Below are 21,301 nucleotides of genomic sequence, written 5' to 3'. Positions count from 1 at the left end.
TTTCCCTGCCAGCTTGGGACTTCAGTGCCCTGTCTGGTTTGAGACAGATACACTAGCCTGCTGCAAACCCAGCCCCAGCCCCTAAACGCTGCAGGCTTAACTGAAAACAGCTTAAGAAGTGTTCCTGTCTCCAACACTCAGATGCCCAACTCCCAATGGGGTCCAAACTCCAAAAAATCCATTTTACCCTGTATAAATCTTATAGAGGGTAAACTCACCCTCTATAACGCTGATAGAGAGATATGCACAGCTGTTTGCCCTCCACAGGTATTAGTACATACTCTGGGTTAATAAAATCACTTTCTACTTATTAATTAAATACAAAAAGTAGGATTTAAGTGGTTCCAAGTGATAACAGACAGAACAAAGTGAATTACCATGCAAAATGAAACACAAGTCTAAGCCTAATCCAGTAAATACTGAATACAGATAGAATCTCACCCCCAGAGATGTTTCAATAAGCTTCTATCACAGACTGGATGCCTTCCTAGTCTTGGCACAATCCTTTCCCCGTACAGACCTTCTTCCAGCCCAGGTGGTAGCTAGGGAATTTTTCATGATTGCAGCCCCCTTTGTTCTGTTCCACCGCCTTATATAGCTTTGGCACAAGGTGGGAATCTTGTGTCTCTCTGGGTCCCCCTGCTCCTTCTAAATGGAAGAGCACCAGGTTTAAGATGGATTTCAGTACGAGATGATATGATCACATGTCCTGTGAAACCCCCAAGCCTTCATTTCTCCCAGTCTGACTCACATGAAGGCCTACAAGCAAACAGAGCCATCCACAGTCAGTTGTCCTGGTTGATGGGAGCCATCAAGATTCCAAACCGCCATTAATGGCCCACACTTTGCATAATTACAATAGGCCCTCAGAGTTATATTACATATTTCTAGTTTCAAACACAAGTGACACATTTATACAAATAGGATGATCACACTCAGATTATAAGCTTTGTAATAATACTTTACAAGAGACCTTTCGCATGAAGCATATTCCAGTTACATTATATTCACACTCATCAGCATATTTTTATAAAATCCTATAGAATGTACCATCACACTGTGGATGGAGTAAAGAAAACTGCTTAAGACTAGTATCTTCAGTGTGTCGGGGAAAAGACCACCACCCAGTTGATTGATCAGACAGCCCGAGGCTCCTTTATTGAGAAATCATCGATACATGCGTGCACACATGGAGAGACAGCATGTCCCCTAGCAAGGGTTAAGCCGCTCTCCCGAACTGATTTTTGCCACAGCTTATAAAGCCTAAAACCACAAATTAGCATAAGTGCTTATACATACATTATAACCTTATTTGGCAATTATATGACAAACATTTCCGAAAAGCAACTGGCAATACCCTTATATGGTAGGTATAACAAATATAAAAGTGCAAGTTCTTAGTTTTTACTTCCTTAAGGATGTTTTGGTGATTGTCAGGAGACCCTGACATCAGTTACCCTACTTGCGGTCTAACAGTTACTCTACTTGTGGTTAAGCTGGCCTCCTCGTAAGGCCCCTTGGGACTTGGTGTCCGGTGTTTAGTTCCCTTTTTTGGGAAAAGGCCAACTGTTGCTATGCTTGTTATGCTGACACGCAGGCTTTTTAATGTGTTATTATAGGGCAGGGGTAAGTTGGTTCTTTATACAAATAGGATGATCACACTCAGATTATAAGCTTTGTAATAATACTTTACAAGCGACCTTTCGCATGAAGCATATTCCAGTTACATTATATTCACACTCATCAGCATATTTTTATAAAATCCTATACAGTGCAACATCACACTGTGGATGGAGTAAAGAAAACTGCTTAAGACTGGTATCTTCAGTGTTTAAAAATTAACTTTGATAACAAATCCTGTGAGTGGCCCTTTGGCTTTGGAGATTACAGATAAAAATCAAGTCTGTCCCAGACCAAGAACGGCATCTAAAGAAAAGAAGAGTTAGTGAGGGGAGGTACCTCTCTGCACGACTCTAAGTCGGATTTCTACTGGCATGAAAACTATGTCAGGTGGGTTCTTGACATCACAGAAGTAAGTGCCGTTGTCCTGGAACTGCACGTTTGCTATGCTGACAGATGCATCTTTCTTGTTAAGGTCTCCAGTCCAACTGATTCTGTTCTTAAATGGTGTGTCCTTCCGAAGGTACGCGTTCCCTTGAGAGTAATAGAAGAACTGCAGCCAGGGAGGAGAGCATGCAAGAACATCCACGTCAGAACACTGCAAAGCTTACACCCTCCTTCACTTAGGCCTGGTCTACACTGCAGGGGGGAGGGAGAGGCGGGGAGGATGGACCTAAGGTACGCAACTTCAGCTACGAGAATACAGTAGCTGAAGTCGACATATCTTGCGTCTTCACAGCGCGGGGTCGATTGCCGCGGCTCCCCCGTCGACTTTGTTTCCGCCTCACTGAGCTGGAGTTCAGCAGTCGACAGGAGAGCAATTGGGGATCGATTTATTGTGTCTACACTACACGCAATAAATCGATACCTGACAGATCGAACGCTACCCACCGATCCGGCGGGTAGTGTAGACGAACCCTAAAATAATCTCTCCAGATCTGCTTGGCCCTTTCCAATACCCATATTAGGAGGTAGGAGTAGAAATCCCTCCAGAGGCCAGCTACTTCTAGCTTTGCAGATTGTAGCAAGCATGATGTCGCTCCACTAATCACACATTCAAGTAGCCACACTATGATTTAGCCTTCAAGCCCACCGCAAAGTTGTTTTTAGGCCAAGGAGTCTCAATCTAGGTGTTGCAATGCGAGAGAAGGGTTCACACATAGGTGTCACAGATCACAACCACTGTGTCCTTGTTGTATTGAAAGAAGATGGGGATTCCACTTTCCAGCTAGATGGGAAATGACCCTGGGGTTTCTTACTGGAAAAAGTTGTGAACCATTGCCTAAGACAATCCTTACCATAATAATGTGTTCATACATCACCTAGCACAGTGAGGCCACAATGCTGATTGAGGCATCCAGATGCTGCTACAATGCAAGATGAGTATTAAATACTTGCACGTTCAGCTACGTAAAGGTTAACATTGTCTATGTGATGGAGGAAGGGGAAGGGAGCTAAGCCTGAAATGGTTTTGGCTGGTGTGTGGCAGCGAAGGGGTTTCCTTCCCTACATTTTTTAGAGAGTTAATTTAAGATGGCAGGTAACATGAAATCTAACTATTCAAATATGGAAGACAGATAATTCAGAGATATTAAATCATATTTTAATATTGCTGTTTGAAGTACAAATATGTGCAAAGTAACCAACTTAATAATGATACTAAAATGTCTAAAAACCCAAGGTTTTTAAGTTAAGGTTGCCCAAGCGTTTCCAGAACCTGGAGATTGACAAAACGTAATTTTCCGAAAACCAGGAAATAAGTTAAGTAGCACACTGCACCTGCAATGCAATCTTAGTTCTGTGCCTAGCAGCTAAGAACGGCCACTAGGAATGGTTCAGTACAGTTGGTGCCATTAGCAGACGTAAAGGACTACATAAAGGTGTCATTACTTGTGCTGTACTCAAGATTTGAATCTGCATTTATCTGCCAGCACTCCAGCTGCATTCACTGTGTTAGGTGTAGCTGAGCAGGTAGAAGACAGATGTCTGCTGAGATGAGGCATACCTCATTTCAGCACTCAGTTCTGTAGTTTGTGCCAGCAGAGCTGCATGGGGGGTCTTACCATGGGGACTCTCAGAACTCTGGCAATATGCATGATTATAGTCCCCAAGGCCTGGTGAGAAGCAAGTAAAGGCACGATCTCTGAAAAAATCCTCAGGCCAAAGGGTGGTAGCTAGGCTGCACGAAACCTTATGTAAAAATAAATTTGTAAAAGCAGCGAAGAGTCCTGTGGCACCTTAGAGCGTAAGACGTTTTGGAGCATGAGCTTTCGTGGGTGAATACCCACTTCGTCGGATGCATGCACATGCTCCAAAACGTCTGTTAATCTATAAGGTGCCACAGGACTCTTTGCTGCTTTTACAGACCCAGATTAACACATCTACCCCTCTGATACTTGACAAATAAATTTGTTAGTCTCTAAGGTGCTACAAGGACTCCTCGTTGTTTTTGCTGATACAGAATAACACGGCTACCACTCTGAAACCTGTCACCATGCATGGGGATTAAGTTGACCTAACTCTGTCACATAGGGAGTGAAATTTTTCACAGCACCATGCAACATATCTAGGTCAAGCAAATTTTTAGGTGTGGACCAAGCCTAACGGTATGTCTACACTGCAGCTGGGAGCAAGCCCCCTAGCCCAGGTAACACAGACGCTCAGTTCCAGGGCTCAAGCTAGTGTGCTAGAAATAGCTGTGCGGATGTCGCAGCTCACCTTCTCTAGCCCATCTGACCACTTAGGTTTCAGTTCAGGTGGCTCGCCCAAGTCTCTGCCAGAGCCACAGTGTCCATAAAGCTACTTTTAGTATGCTCGATCATGCCCCACTAGCTCATTCCCAGCTGTAGTATAAACATACTTTAACCCGTCTGCAGAAGATACCACCACCTGGGCCTTTTCCAAACCAAGCTACATGGCAGCAAGAAGAGAAGCAATGTTAAACACAGGATGGACACTTTGTACAAGCATTTAGTGACATTTCAAGCTAAGCTATAAACAAAAGCTTATGTGAGGGATAGGTAAAGGAGCAGCAACATGGAGTGGGACCTGCCCTACAATCATACTTGAAAAACAAAACTGACCCTAACTAGTTCTTTCTTAAACATACCCAAGATTTCCGCCCCCACAACCCTGCCCCAAACAGCAGGGTCAACCCAGACAAAGGGCTCTTACTGATATAGGGGTTGTCGCTCCCTCTGGTTGGACGCTCCAGGAGACGGACGTTGCACAGCTGATCACCTCTGAGGATGAAAATGTGCACGGAAGTCTTGCTTCCGTCCCATTCTCCACAAAGAGCTCCTCTGGCGTCTTCACATCAACTGCCGATACTATGACTGTTTGGGGGCAGGGAAAAGGAAAAATGGAAAAAGTCAAGAGCTGTCTTCAAGGACCAGCAAAAAACAAGCAACATGGGATGAACTGGCACCACCTCAAGAACTACACAAGAGAACCAAGAAGACAGCATCACCCCTATGGTGATGGATTGTGCAGATATCACATCAAGTTTATAGCATGGACACATTGGCTGGATCCTGCTTCCCCTTTCTTGTGGTGTTTGCTATGGGGTGTTCCATGCCAACAGATGCTTCCTGTAGCGCAGCTGGTGGGAGACAATGTTATAGTACAAAACTCCCTCGTATTTAGTGCTCCAACTTCCACTGGCAATTTTTGAGAAGTTAACCTTGAGAAAGGTTTTGGGCCTGCTGCTAATCTGTTTCCTGCTTGGTTCACATTCTCTGCTCCGCACAGCACTCTGAATCTCTGCTGCAACTGGAACAAAACACCAAATTCAACTCCACTTATGATGAAGCAGGGAAAAACAAACTAAATGAACCAAAAAAACCAAAAATCCCACTAACCTTCTGGCTAAGTGCACTACCTAATTCAGGGGTACGCAAACTTTCTGGCCTGAGGGCCACATCGGGGTTCCAAAAGTGTACAGAGGGCTGGGTAGGGAAGGCTGTGCCTCCCCAAACAGCCTGGCCCCTGCCCCTTATCCGTCCCCTTCAGAACACCTGACCGATCCAACCCTCCCGCTCCTTGTCCCCTGACCTCTGCCTCCCAGGATCCCCTGCCCCTAACCACCACCCCCCCAGACTCCAACCCCCATCTAAACTCCCCTCCTACCTGTCCTGACTGCCCTGACCCCTATCCACACCCCTGCCTCCTGACAAGCCCCCATGGGACTTCTGCACCTATCCAACTGCCCCCTGCTCCCCACCCCCAATCACCCGAACCTCCGCCCCATCCAACCACCTCCTGCGCCTTGTCCCCTAAACTGCCCCCCCCCCCCACCCTCTGTCCCTTATCCAGCTCTGCCGCTCCCTTTCTATGCTGCTCAGAGCAGCATGTCTGGCAGCCGTGCCCCCCGGCCAGAGCCAGCCATGCAACCGTGATGCCCGGCAGGAGCTCGCAGCCCCACTGCCAAGAGAGCTGGCAGCACAGCGAGCTGAAGCTGCAGGGGAGGGGGACAACAGGGAAGGGGCCGGTGGCTAACATCCCTGGCTGGGAGCTGAAGGGCCGGGCAGGATAGTCCCGCGGGCCATAGTTTGCCCACCTCTGACCTAACTCTATAAAGGCATAATGTTATCATTCCCTGGCTCACTTCAGCAGGAGTCCTAAATAAATCATCAACGAACTACATATGAATTCTTTGACTTACAACATTACCAAAGCTATTAACTCCTACAGCATTTCAGGTGAACGATCTGTGTAACAAGATTTCTTGTTACTGAGCCTGTGATAGAGGTGCACAGCCAGACATACAGACTAGAATCTTTGTCATCCCATCCTTCTCCTCACTTCCAAAAGAGTGAGCTTCAGAGTATTACACAACGGAGAAGTTGGTAACAGCGACTCTGGTGTGTGTTATTGCCATTAGATCTGAATTTAATCTGAAAGGAAGTTGCATCACCTCAAATAGCATGCTTGGAAAACAGCCTATAATGTCAGTTCTATTAAAGACAGATTATAATGTTTTAAACTGAGGCAGCCTCCAGACACTTAGCTACAATGGTGATGAGTTGTGGTTTAAATACGGACAGTCAAAACAACCTGGGGCAGTAAGTCTACCTGAAGCACCTGACCAGAGGACCAATCAGGAAACCGGATTTTTTCAACTCTGGGTGGAGAGAAGTTTGTGTCTGAGTCTTTGTTTTCTGTCTGCCTGCTTTCTCTGAGCTTTGGAGAAGTAGTTTCTGCTTTCTAATCTTCTGTTTCTAAGTGTAAGGACAAAGAGATCAGATAGTAAGTTATATGGTTTCTTTTCTTTGGTATTTGCATGAATATAGGTGCTGGAGTGCTTTGATTTGTATTCTTTTTGAATAAGGCTGTTTATTCAATATTCTTTTAAGCAATCGACCCTGTATTTTGTCACCTTAATACAGAGAGACCATTTGTATGTATTTTTTCTTCCTTTTTATATAAAGCTTTCTTTTTGAGACCTGTTGGAGTTTTCTTTTCTGGGAAATTTCAGGGAAATTGAGTCTGTACTCACCAGGGAATTGGTGGGAGGAAGAAATCAGGGGGAGATCTGTGTGTGTTGGATTTGCTAGCCTGATTTTACATTCCCTCTGGGTGAAGAGGAAAGTGCTTTTGTTTCCAGGACTGGGAACGGAGAGGGGGAGTCACTCTGTTTGGATTCACAGAGCTTGTGTCTGTGTATCTCTCCAGGAGCACCTGGAGGGGGGAAGGGAAAAAGGATTATTTCCCTTCGTTGTGAGACTCAAGGGATTTGGGTCTTGGGGTCCCCAGGGAAGGTTTTTCAGGGGGACCAGAGTGCCCCAAAACCCTCTAATTTTTTGGGTGGTGGCAGCAAGTACCAGGTCCAAGCTGGTAGCTAAGCTTGGAGGTTTTCATGCTAACCCCCATATTTTGGACGCTAAGGTCCAAATCTGGGACTAGAGTTATGACATGGTGTGCAGCGGTTACGGGATAGACAGAATCCAGAAGCCAGTAGAAATATTTTATTTTTCTTTTCTCTGCTAGGGGCTTTTTAGCAGAGAGAAACAGTTTGGTTTTAAAAGGGAACCAGAGAGAATTTTTTTTTCTGCTCTCTCTGGCAGTTTGTGGCTTGCATATTAAGCAAGAAGCCATTAAGGAGCTGTTACAGGTCTTTTGTCATGCAATAGCCCTCCCATTAGGAGGCAAGTACCAGCACTATATCATGCAAATAAAGTGGTTTTTCTAGTTTACGCTAGAGGGAGAAAGGGAAAAAAAAAAAAAGTTGCTAGGCAGACCCCAGGAGGCAACAGAGCCTGCAGTTCAGAAAATAAACACCGGAGGGCACCCCAACACAAGAAAACATGAACCATGACTTCTAAGGCAAAAATTGGGGCCAAAGAACAAGTCAGAGAAGCTGAACACAGGCGACAACTGGAAATAAAACAAACAGAGATGGAAATAAGAGAGAGAGAAAGAGAGGCAGCCTACCAAAGAGAACAGGCAGCCAAAGAGGTGGTCCACAGAAGGAAGCAAGAAGAAGAAGAGGCGGCCCACCACCGAGACATGGAAAAACACCAAAATGAAATGGAAAAACAACAAAAAGAAATGGAAAAACAACAAAAAGAGAATGAAGAGAAGGAAAAACAGAGAAAACATGAACTGGACTTGGCAAAAGCTGGGCTGCATGTGCCAGCCAACCCTAACAACCCGGCGCCAATTATTGCTCCACAGCACAGGAAATTTCCCACCTACAAGGCAGGTGATGACACCGAGGCCTTCTTGGAAAATTTTGAAAGAGCCTGTCTTCAAGAGCATCCCCGAAGACCAGTACATGGTAGAATTGAGGTCACAGGTCAGTGGACCTTTAGCAGAGGTGGCAGCTGAAATGCCTAAGCAGCAAATGAATGACTATAAACTTTTTCAAACCAAGGCCAGATACAGAATGGGGATAACCCCAGATCATGCCCGTCGGCGCTTCAGAACCCAAAAGTGGAAACCAGATGTGTCATTTCCCAAACACGCCTACTACGTTGAAAAAAACTATGAGGCCTGGATAACAGGACACAACGTTCAAACCTTGGAAGAACTGCACCTCCTCATACAAATGGAGCAGTTCTTGGATGGTGTTCCTGAAGACATCACACGGTACATACAAGATGGAAAACCCAAAGATCTCGCTGAGGCGGGGGAGATTGGAGCCAAATGGATGGAAGTGACAGAAAGCAAGAAAGCTACTGTCAAGGGGAACGAAGACCCCAGGGGGCACACCGACCATAAACCCTACAACCGAGGACAGCCAAAGACCCCACATACAACCCAAGTAAAGCCACAGACGCCCTACTCTTCCACCTCACCAGTCTCCAGTAACTCACCTCGGCCCAGTGACCCATCCGATGGAAGATGCTTTAAGTGTAATGAACTGGGACATATCAAGGCCAACTGTCCAAAGAACACCATGCGAGTGCAATTCATTACACCACCATCACACCAAAGATCCCCAGGCCCGGATGCCTCTCAAATACCCTTGGAGCAAAGGGAAAATTTGAGAGTGGGCGGAAAGAAGGTTACTGCGTGGAGAGACACAGGGGCACAAGTGTCAGCTATCCACCAATCCTTCGTTGACCCCAAATTCATCAACCCAAAGGCCAAAGTTACAATTTACCCCTTCATGTCACAAGCTGTAGACTTGCCTACAGCTGAACTGCCTGTCCAGTACAAAGGCTGGTCAGGAATGTGGACTTTTGCAGTCTATGACAATTATCCTATCCCCATGCTACTGGGGGAAGACTTGGCCAACCAGGTGAGGCGGGCCAAGAGAGTGGGAATGGTTACACGTAGCCAAACCAGGCAAGCTTCCAGACCCATTACTGTTCCTGAACCGTCCACAGACGCCCCGTCTGGGTTACCAGAGACCCAGACAGAGGTAGTGGACCCGGATTCCATGCCAACCACTGAAACAGCCACAACACCTCCAGTCCCAGGCCCGGAACTGGAACAGCAACCAGCACCAGCAAGTGCAACCACATCTTCAAACTCAAAGCCAGAGGGCGCCAGCGAGCTAAAACTGGCAGAAGCAACAGACAGCCATACCCAAAAGGCTCAGCCAGAGCCTGAAATAACCTCAGGTGCACCAGCGGAGAGCGGTACACCAGCAACGGAAACAACCCCATCACCTACATCGCTTCCAGAGCGACCAAGCCCAAGTCCACAGTCTGAGGAAGAACTGGTGACCCCAGCCTCAAGGGAACAGTTCCAGACTGAGCAGAAAGCAGATGACGGCCTTCAGAAAGCTTGGGCGGCGGCACGGAGCACCCCACCGCCTCTCAGCTCTTCTAATCGATCCCGGTTTATTATAGACCAAGGACTTTTATACAAGGAAATTCTTTCTGGTGGACACCGGGAAGAATGGCAGCCGGAAAAACAGTTGGTGGTTCCAACTAAGTACCGGGGGAAGCTCTTAAGCTTAGCCCATGATCATCCCAGTGGCCATGCTGGGGTGAACAGAACCAAGGACCGGTTGGGGAAGTCCTTCCACTGGGAGGGGATGGGCAAGGACGTTGCCAAGTATGTCCGGTCTTGTGAGGTGTGCCAAAGAGTGGGAAAGCCTCAAGATCAGGTCAAGGCCCCTCTCCAGCCACTCCCCATAATTGAGGTCCCATTTCAGCAAGTAGCTGTGGATATTCTGGGTCCTTTCCCAAAAAACACACCCAGAGGAAAGCAGTACGTACTGACTTTAGTGGACTTTGCTAACCGATGGCCAGAAGGAGTAGCTCTAGGCAACACCAGGGCTAACACTGTGTGCCTGGCCCTAACAGACATCTTTGCCAGAGTAGGTTGGCCCTCCGACATCCTTACAGATTCAGGGTCTAATTTCCTGGCAGGGACCATGCAAAAACTGTGGGAAACTCATGGGGTGAATCACTTGGTTGCCACCCCGTACCACCATCAAACCAATGGCCTGGTGGAAAGGTTCAATGGAACTTTGGGGGCCATGATACGAAAATTCATCAATGAATTCTCCAATAATTGGGACCTAGTGTTGCAGCAGTTGCTGTTTGCCTACACGGCTGTACCACATCCCAGTTTAGGGTTTTCACTGTTTGAACTTGTGTATGGTCACGAGGTTAAGGGGCCATTACAGTTGGTGAAGCAGCAATGGGAGGGGTTTACGCCTTCTCCAGGAACTAACATTCTGGACTTTGTAAGCAACCTACAAAGCATCCTCCGACACTCTTTAGCCCTTGCTAGAGAGAACCTAAAGGATGCTCAAGAAGAGCAAAAGGCCTGGTATGACAGACATGCCAGAGAACGTTCCTTCAAGGTAGGAGACCAGGTTATGGTCTTGAAGGCGCAACAGGCCCATAAGATGGAAGCATCATGGGAAGGGCCATTCACGGTCCAAGAGCGCCTGGGAACTGTAAACTACCTCATAGCATTTCCCAATTCCTCACTAAAGCCTAAAGTGTACCATGTTAATTCTCTCAAGCCTTTCTATTCCAGAGACTTACAGGTTTGTCAGTTTACAGTCCAGGGAGATGAGGCTGAGTGGCCTGACGGTGTCTACTATGACGGGAAAAAAAACGGTGGTGTGGAAGAGGTGAACCTCTCAACCACCTTGGAACGTCTGCAGCGGCGACAAATCAAGGAGCTGTGCACTAGCTTCGCCCCATTGTTCTCAGCCACCCCAGGACGGACTGAACGGGCATACCACTCCATTGATACAGGTAATGCTCACCCAATCAGAACCCCACCCTACCAGGTGTCTCCTCATGCCCAAGCTGCTATAAAACGGGAGATCCTGAACATGCTACAGATGGGTATAATCCGCTCATCTACCAGTGCATGGGCATCTCCAGTGGTTCTGGTACCCAAACCAGATGGGGAAATACGCTTTTGCGTGGACTACCGTAAGCTAAATGCGGTAACTCGTCCGGACAACTATCCAATGCCACGCACCGATGAGCTATTGGAGAAGTTGGGACGTGCCCAGTTCATCTCTACAATAGACTTAACCAAGGGGTACTGGCAAGTACCGCTAGATGAACCTGCCAAGGAGAGGTCAGCATTCGTCACCCATGCGGGGGTGTATGAATTCAATGTCCTTCCTTTCGGGCTTCGAAATGCACCCGCCACCTTCCAGTGGCTGGTAGATGGTCTACTAGCTGGACTGGGAGAATTTGCAGTTGCCTACCTCGATGATGTGGCCATTTTTTCAGACTCCTGGCCCGAACACCTACTCCACCTGGAAAAGGTCTTTGAGCGCATCAGGCAGGCCGGACTAACTGTTAAGGCCAAAAAGTATCAAATAGGCCAAAACAGAGTGACTTACCTGGGGCACCAGGTGGGTCGAGGAACCATAAACCTCCTACAGGCCAAGGTGGATGCTATCCTAAAGTGGCCTGTCCCAAGGTCAAAGAAACAGGTCCAATCCTTCTTAGGCTTGGCCAAATACTACAGGCGATTTGTACCACACTACAGCCAAATCGCTGCCCCACTGACCGACCTGACAAAAAAGATCCAGCCAAATGCAGTTAAGTGGACTGATGAGTGTCAAAAGGCCTTTACCCAACTTAAGGTAACGCTCATGTCTGACCCTGTGCTCAGGGCCCCGGATTTTGACAAACCATTCCTAGTAACCACGGATGCATCTGAGCATGGTATAGGAGCAGTGCTCATGCAGGAAGCAACAGATCACAACTTCCATCCTGTCGTGTTTCTCAGCAAGAAACTGTCTGAGAGGGAAAGTCACTGGTCAGTCAGTGAAAAGGAATGCTATGCCATTGTGTACGCCATGGAAAAGCTACGCCCATTTGTTTGGGGACGGCGGTTCCAACTACAAACTGACCATGCTGCACTAAAGTGGCTTCATACTGCCAAGGGGAACAACAAGAAACTTCTTCGTTGGAGTTTAGCTCTCCAAGATTTTGATTTTGAAATTCAACACATCACAGGAGCTTCTAACAAAGTAGCTGATGCACTCTCCCGTGAGAGTTTCCCAGAATCCAGTTGTTAAACCGTGTTCTTAAAATGTAGAGGTCTGTTAGTTATATACTTAGTGGTATATGTAAAGGTGCATGTGTTGTACTAATCTGTTTATTTTAAAGTTCTAGGAGGAAATCGCTGCCAGTGAGCTTCCCCACTGTCTGCAATTTGGGGGGCGTGTCATAAACAGATAGCTAAGGGTTAATGTCTCTTTCACCTGAAGCACCTGACCAGAGGACCAATCAGGAAACGCAAAGGTCCAAATCTGGGACTAGAGTTATGACATGGAGTGGATATTAAGATAACAGAAAACAATCCATTGCTCCAAGTCCAAATCACAGAACAAATCTCCCTTTCATGCAAAAAGCAAGCAAGATGCCCTCAACATTAATGTAGGAAGGAGTAACCACTGACCCGTTTATGCCCATACGCCACAGTTTTACATGAATAGCCCACAGAAGCGTGGTGAAGAAAAGCCTTATCTCCCTCTTTCAGCCCACACTTATGAAGCAGGAGTTTTACTATCGGAGAATCTGTTGTACACCTGAACATTAATAATCTTTCACTCCTGGAACAGAAGCCAGGTTTCTCCAGTTAGTTCATAAATGGACTTTGTCTCCTCAGGTCCAAACTAAGATTCCCAGTTGACCACATCACAAAGCCACCCCACAATGGATAGTTTAGTCTCACTAGCCACAGACCCTGATGCTTTGATAGAACAATGTTAAGGTCAGGAGGAAGTAGTAACCCCCAAATTACGTAACAGCCAGCCAGCACTAGAGCATACAATACAGCATAATCTCCAAAGTTGTAACCTCACTGAAGATCAGATATTACAGACTTGAACGCTGCAGCAACATAACTGCATGCATCTCAGGAACAAAGACAGCTCCCGTTTATAGTCTCCCAACGACAGGCTCGTCTCTAAACCAAACACCCTTGGAGATTATGCTCACTCGCAGGCAGAACAATATGGTACAGCTCCCCGATAACCCTAGTCTACAAGCAATAATATAAGATTCAACTGTTGCAGGATGAAGTAGTTACTGAAATAACAAAGAACTGCACACCTTTGTCTCAGCTCCTGATTATTTTTAATTCCAGGTGTAAACTTGAAATTGCTTTTGGACACTAAGCTGTTTGTGTAACTGTTTACCAGATGACTACTCTGTGACCACACAGGCATTCACTGTCTAGTGCTTCTTCAAAGGTTTTGCTTTATATTCAATTTATCACAAAAAAAATTGTAATACCTCTGTTAGTGATCAGTTACATATATGTTCTTAGTGAAGATCTCTCTTTTTGTTTAAGGTTGCCATGGCAACAAAACTATCAAACTTGAAGGAATCCAATTTAGGTAGCTTAAGAGCTTTTATTAGATCTTTAAAAAAATTACTATAAGCTATCTAACTGATCTATTTTATATAGATTTTGAATTACTGAATACCTTACAGGAGACAAAGGCAGGTCCGGCTCCAGGCACCAGGTTAGCAAGCAGGTGCTTGGGGCAGCCACTCCGGAGAAGGGCGGCAGGTCCAGCTATTCGGCAGAGGGTCCCTCGCTCCCGCTCGGAGCGAAGGACCTCCCGCTGAATTGCCGCAGATCACGATCGCAGATTTTTATTTTACTTTTTTTGGGCTGCTTGGGGCGGCAAACCCCTGGAGCCGGCCCTGGAGAAAGGAAATAAAGGCCTTGTCTGCATAAGCAGTTACTCGGATTTAAATAAACGTGTTTTTGTAAAAGTGACTTAGTTAAACTGGTATAAACTCCACTTAATTTACTAAACTAAGCTAAATTGATATAAGCTCTCTCAAATCCAGAGCCCACAGAGGGGTTTGCACTAATTTAGCTACCCCCAAAAACTGACCCTTGAACCTGTGAATCTTGTGTACAGATATGGTCTATAATCATAGATATGCATATCAATGCCATCATTAATGAATTCCATATTGATCTGTCCTCACTACGCTTGTTGATCTGGGGAAACGGATATCATGAGGGCTAGTGATATTTGTATTGTAGGGATGGGCAAGAGAACACGCAGGCACTGCCTAGGCTGCTATCCAGCTTGCCTAGTATCAGATGAGGTGCTCAGTGGCCAGGCAGAACCAAGAGCAGCACTACTAGTAGTAGATGAATGGCCATGGACTTGCACAGGTGTAATTCATAAAGTTGTGCATAAAAAGCCAAAAATGTCTGAATTCCAGTGATGAGTGAAACTGGTGATATTCTGAACAAAAAGTGTTCTCTCAAGTCATATTTGCACCCATTTCCATCACCTCACACTGATTCAGACACTCTAGGTTTCAGAGTGATGTTTGGATTTAATTGCGTGGTGGTCATATTGGGGGAGGGGAGGATGCATTGGTCGTCGTGCTGTGCTGGGAAAGTTGTGTGGATTTCTGCTGGTGGAGAAAGACGGGTGTGTGCTGCAGGGAGGGGCTGGGTGTGTTTGCAGCTATTGCATATGCTATTGTGCTGGAAGATTTATGGGGGTGGCAGTTTGGCCAGGTAATACACCATTTGTGCAGTCTCCCTAATACAACCAATGAAATTGTTCCATCCAGATTATCTGTAGACCAAGGGTGGTAATTGGTTGAGTTATCTCTGAAGGTACAATGGTCTAGGACTCTTGGCATGGCATAGACATGTGCCTTACTGCAGCTGTACACCACATGGGTGTAATTAAGTGGCTGAGAACTTAAATTGGACAGTAACATACCATAAAACCCAGCAGACTGTTCAACCAGGCGATAGCTCTCACCCATATTTATAGCTGTTTCCACTGCTTCACATTGACTCAGACAATATAGGCTCCGGAGTGACACTCCAGGAATCTTGTTATAAACAGTATTTATATTACTATAGCACCTAGGTGGTCTTGCTATAGACCCAAACTTTATGTCTAGGCACAATACAAACAAAAAAACAAGACAAGATTATAAAGATCGTTGGGGCAAGGACTAAGTACAAGACAAAGCCATGCAGCCAACTTGACATGACAGGGAAGGTGCTCTCAGCTGTAAAAGAGGCCAGCAAAGGCTGGTCAGGAGCATTGTGTGATACCGTTGGGACAACCAAGTAAACCAACCCAGCTACATAATCCACCCTTGCTGCCTATGCTAACTCTGCACTGGTAACGGACATCAGCCTTGCTCGGAGCAAATGTAATTCCAGAAGTGGTGTGAACACGTGTGCACTGGAGCTAGCAATGCTGAGGATTGATGTGTGGTGTTACAAGCCTGCCAGAAAATTACAATGGCAATTTTTTTTAGCACAGGTCAGTGTACCTAACTTTCCTCCTTATTCTCCAAGGATACAGACAGCACTGTGACAGATGTGGCAATTTCCTGCAACATCTTTTAGGAGTTCACAGTATTACAAATGCAAGTATTTATCTATTATGGAACTGTGATGTCTCGGGGGTGGAGGGAGAGCCAGGACTAATGTAAACCCTGAGAAGCGTTATGCATTTCAAAGGACTATATGTAGGCTCACACCAAATTCATGACCATGAAAAACTTGTCACGGACCATGAAAGCTGGTCTTGTGTGTGCTTTTACCCTATATTATACAGATTTCAAGGGGGACACCAGTGTTTCCCAAACTGGGAGTCCTGACCCAAAAGGGGTTGCAAGGTTATCTGGGGAAGAGGGAAGAAGAAGTGTCATGGTATTGCCACCCTTATTTCTGCACTGCATTTAGAGCTGGGCAGCCAGAGTGGTGGCTGTTGGCTAGGTGCCCAGCTTTGAAGACAGCACCCCACCAGCAGCAAGCAGCACAGAAGTAAAGGTGGCAATACCATACCATCCTTACTTCTGCGCTGCTACTGGCAGCAACTCTGCCTTCAGATCTGGGCTCCCGGCCAGCCAGCAGCCACCCTCCAGCCACCGAGTTCTGAAGGCATCAGCACCACCAGCAACGGAGAAGGAAGGGTTACAGTACTGTAACCCCTCTAACAACATTGAGACCCACCCACCCCCAAACTCATTTTTGGGTCAGGACCCCTACAGTCAAAAACACTGAAATTTCAGAATTAAATATCTGAAATCATGGAATTTATGATTTTTAAAATCCTATGACTGTGCAATTGACCAAAATGGACCACGAATTTGGTAGGGCCCTAACTATATGAAACAATGTGCCAGACAGGAATAGGTATATGCCTATGTACCCCTTCCAGTTATGCAAGAACTCAGCCTTTAGAAACTTCACCCTGAGGAGGGGACCTTAGTCTGCTCAATACCTTGTTGGTGTCACTAAGCATAACCCTACGTAACTTGGGAGGGTGGAAGGCCACAAGAGTATGGAGCCTTCCTGGTTTTAGGCCTCAGCAGACAAGAGTCCCTCCATGTTTGAACTTTAATCGACCTAAAAGGCCAGGTGTAACAGCCGTTATCTGTTGCAACAGTTCTAACTGGTCTAAAGCAGAAATAATGAGGCCTGTGCACCTTTAGCAGAAGGACAAGATAACTTGCAGAAGGAAAACTTACTAATGAGCTGCCGCGGCCAAGATTACTTAATGCACCTGCGCTTACGTAATTGCTACAGGGGGAGGAAGGAGGAGGAGGGAGGGGAAACGGGGGATTGCTAGTCAGTGAGAAAAGTTCTCATGGATATAAAGGAACAGACTGCTTGTTTTAGGTGTGCTTGATCTGAGTCAATCTCCCTGCACCGCTTTGAGATCTCAAATAAACTTGGTTTGCTTCTCCACCCTGGTGTGTTTATTGGCGCGGCACACCAGGCGACGGACCCCCCCGCTGTTGCTTGGCCTCAGGCAGTTATCTGCCGGCAACAACCTGTTACATGAAGACAGGATGAGAGGCATAACTTTTATAAAGAAGAGACTCAGATTCATGTGTGTGCTAGTTCTGAGCTAAGTTATAAACTTAGCCACAAAAACCTGCTGATGAAAGACTGGAATTTGAAAGACTGATTCCTACAGAGCCCTTGTCAGCATTGGGGTGATTTCTAGTAAGCTTATTAGCATACATGGAGGTTTTTAATGTTCTCTCTGTAATGATTTTACCTTACGAATAAATGAGCTTGCTTACAAAAAACTGTGTCATAGCTTAAGTGCTCACAGTTATAAGCTGTTTACAACCTCTGAGGAGAAAAGCAAAGCAAGACTGCTGAGATAGTCTGACCTGCTGGGGAATTCACAGTGTAGGCAGGGAACTGTGCATCACGGAAATACCCTTGTCAGCAAGAAGTGAGATACCTGTCTCTACCCAAGAGAGGTGACACCTAAGGAGCCAGAAAACCTCAGAGTGGATGTTCTTGGTGGACCATAGGGGGAAAATACAGGTGTAGTTGTCCTGAACTGTGACAAAATGCTTTGCATTACAAATTATTCTAAATCCTTGAAGTAGTGATGAGCTTTTGGAAAACAAACACCCATCCTACTTCACAATTTATTCTAATTACTCCCTACACCCAAAGTTTGTCTTATTCCTGTATCTCAGAGAGGAAAGTGAACTCTTGACTTCTTCCAGCCTTAATATATTTAATGAAATAAAAGGATTTCACTCCATGATTTCATCAGGATAAATTCAATAGTTGCCTCCCACATCAATTTTACATGTCCAAAGTCACAAGCACCCATCAGGACGTGGTTGAACCAGAAAAGGGAAGTAGGTTCTTGGCTGCATGGAAGCCTTGGTGTAGCACAGAGATACATAAACCCTTTTGTGTCACTTGTAATACAACACCCTGCTAAAATGAGAGATTTAATTATATTACTTCATAATGTTTCTCTAAACAGAGATTAGCTCAGTTTGTAGTGAGTGTTTCATTTTGGACGAAAATGATTGTAAACCTGTTAAACTCTTGACACAGTTTCTTAAAATAACTATTGAGGAAGTTTTAAGAGTTTGATGATTTTTACTGTCTCGTGCTCTAAGAGCAGTAATAGCCTTAACATACAGAGAATCCACAGGTCTTCATAAGACCCCTTCGAAATCCCTGCATGTTTAGTTCCTGTTAGGAGAGGAGTGACTTCTATCATCTGAAATTTAAACAGCATGGAACCAAGCATCTATTTCACCAAAGATAGACAAAAGTGTTAGTTTCCCTGCATGATGTCACCAAGCTCACACCCCACTTCATCCCTTCAGCAGCCTGTTGACTATGACGGTCATGCAAGAGAGATGGGATTTGTTTGCAGACTTTAGGGCATGCGAAAAGTTACAATTAGGGAATACTGTGGCCGGAGTAAGAGAAAATAGTTAAGACTAGTATTTTTAGTGTTTAAAAATTAACTTTGATAACAAATCCTGAGAGTGGCTGTTGGGGCTTTGGAAACTAGAGATAAAAATCAACAGTCTCTCACAGGCCCTTCTAAAGAGAAGTAGAGTTAGTGAGGGCAGGTACCTCTCTGCACGACTCTAAGTCGCATTTCTCCTGGCTTGACAACTATGTCAGGTGGGTTCTTGACATCGCAGAAGTAAGTGCCGTTGTCCCGGAACTGCACATTTGCTATGCTGACAGAGGCATCTTTCTTGTTAAGGTCTCCAGTCCAACTGATTCTGTTCTTAAGTGGTGTGTCCTTCGTAGGGAACGCATTCCCTTGAGAGTAATAGAAGAACTGCAGCCAGAGAGGAGAGCACGTAGAACATCCATGTCAGAATATTGCAAAGCTTACACCCCTCCTTCACTAAGATAGTATCTCCAGATCTGCTGGGCCCTTTCCAATACCACATTCGGAGGTAGGAGTAGGAATCCCTCCAGAGGCCTGCAATTTCTAACTTTGCAGATTGTAGCAAGCATGCTGTCGCTCCACTAATCACACATTCAAGTAGCCACACTATGACTTAGCATTCAAGCCCACCGCAAAGTTATTTTTTAGGCCAACGAGTCTCAATCTGGGTGTTGCAATGCTAGAGAAGGGTTCACACATAGGTGTTACAGGTCACAACCACTGTGCCCTTCTTGTAATGAAACAAGAGGGGAATTCCACCTCCCAAGTAGATGGAAAATAACCCTGGTGTTCCTTACTGGAAAAAAACTGTGAACCACTGCCTATGACAATCCTTACCATAATAATGTGTTCATATATCACCTAGTACAGTGAGGCCACTATGCTGATTGAGGCATCTAGATGCTGCTACAATGCAAGATGAGTAGTAAATACCTGCATGTTCAGCTATGTGAAGGTTAACATTGTCTATGTGATGGAGGAAGGGGAAGGGAGCTAAGCCTGAAACGGTGTGTGGCGGTGAAGGGATTTCCTTCCCTACATTTTAAAAAAAGAGTTAATTTAAGATGGCAGGTTTTGTTAGTGTAACATGAAATCTGACTATTCAAATATGGAAGACAGACAATGTTGCTGTCTGAACATCTCTGAATTAGAATATGAATTAAGTACAAATATGTGCAAAGTAGGCAACTTAACGATGATACTAAAATGTCTAAAACCTAAGAGTTACGGTTGCCCATGCATTTCCAGAACCTGGAAATTGACTAAATTCTCCAAAAAACAGGAAATAAGTAGCACACTGCACCTGCAATGCAACCTTAGTTCTGTGCCCTGCAGCTAAGAATAGCCACTGGGAATGGTTCACTATGGTTGGTGCCATTAGCAGACATGAAGGACTACATAAAGTTGTCATGACTTGCGCTGTACTCAAGATTTGAATCTGCATTTATCTGCCAGCACTCCAGCTGCATTCACTGTGTTAGGTGTAGCTGAGCAGGTGGAAGACATCTATTTTCTGAGATCAGGCATACTGCATTTCAGCATTCATGTCTGTAGTTTGTGCCAGCAGAGGTGCACAGGGGTCTTGCATGGGGACTGTCAGAACTCTGGCAATATGCATGATTATAGTCCAAGGACTGGTGAGAGGTAAGTGAAGGCACAATCTCTGAAAAAGTCCTCAGGCCAAAGGGTGGTACCAAATCTGGCATAATCTGTGTAGAATCAGCACAGCTTGTATGCTATGCCTGCTCTAAATTAGAGGTCTACTGTAGGAAAGAGAAGATGTTAGACTTAGATGCTATAGAACACATGATCACTGCAGGGCTGTTAGGCCTGGTACAGGGCTAGTATGTGTGTATTCAGGCATCGCTCAAGGAGAGTTGAGTTGAAACTACATTGCTGGGATGGTATATACCTAACTCTTCATTTCTTGGTTTTCAGAAGTTTAAATTTAGCCATGCTCCACATTCTGGAAGGGCAGAAGACACCGTGGGAAACTTTAACTGTGTTACTGAAGTTTGGGGAATATTTTTTAAATAAATAATTTCTCAACATTCCCACCTAGCATAGCTCAGCAAGCCCCTTCCACTGCTTCTGGTCCTGGGCAAGATTATCACAAAATGCACTGGCTGCATGCATGTCATTTCACTGCCCCTGCATCATCTCCAGTTCTGCTTCTCCAGCACAGGCCACCTCACCATGAAGTGGCAGGTGTCAGCAGAGCAGGAGCTTGAAAGAAGAGGCAGAAACTGTGGAGGAACTAGCATGGAGTGTGTGGGAGAAGACAGGAGAGCATCTATATAGGGGAATTTGGGGAGGGAGATGAAGCTGACCAACATCCCCCGCTGTACAGCTCTGACCCCTCCTTTCCCTGCACTACTCCAACCCCCCTCACATTGCCCCCTCCCTCCCACACGGCTCTGACACTGCTCCAACTCTTCCAACATTCACTCCATCACATCCATTGCCAACCACCCCCACAAACCCTAGGCTCCAAGTCCCCGAGGCACTCCCACATATACTACTTCAAATGCAAACACCCCCCCAAGCTGCTTCACC

At 45.7% G+C, this 21,301-nt stretch overlaps 1 protein-coding gene across 1 annotated transcript in view; it reads right to left on the bottom strand.

Moving 5' to 3' along the window:
* Positions 1-1,128: 1,128 nt before the first annotated feature.
* The window catches only part of LOC115644329 (junctional adhesion molecule-like), an 89,736-nt gene continuing 69,563 nt past the window's right edge, over positions 1,129-21,301 (bottom strand). The window contains exons 5-6 of the mRNA XM_030548529.1: positions 4,795-4,955; positions 1,129-2,173 (exon numbers count right to left, since the gene is read on the bottom strand). Coding sequence (XP_030404389.1) covers positions 1,943-2,173; positions 4,795-4,955 — 392 coding nt within the window. The 3' untranslated portion in view covers positions 1,129-1,942. The remainder of the gene's footprint in view (positions 2,174-4,794; positions 4,956-21,301) is intronic.

Source organism: Gopherus evgoodei, chromosome 1, assembly GCF_007399415.2.
Source record: "Gopherus evgoodei ecotype Sinaloan lineage chromosome 1, rGopEvg1_v1.p, whole genome shotgun sequence".
Classification (NCBI taxonomy): domain Eukaryota; kingdom Metazoa; phylum Chordata; order Testudines; family Testudinidae; genus Gopherus; species Gopherus evgoodei.
The sequence above is the reverse complement of the archived record's forward strand: the minus strand, read 5'-3'. Positions and strand labels throughout refer to the sequence as shown.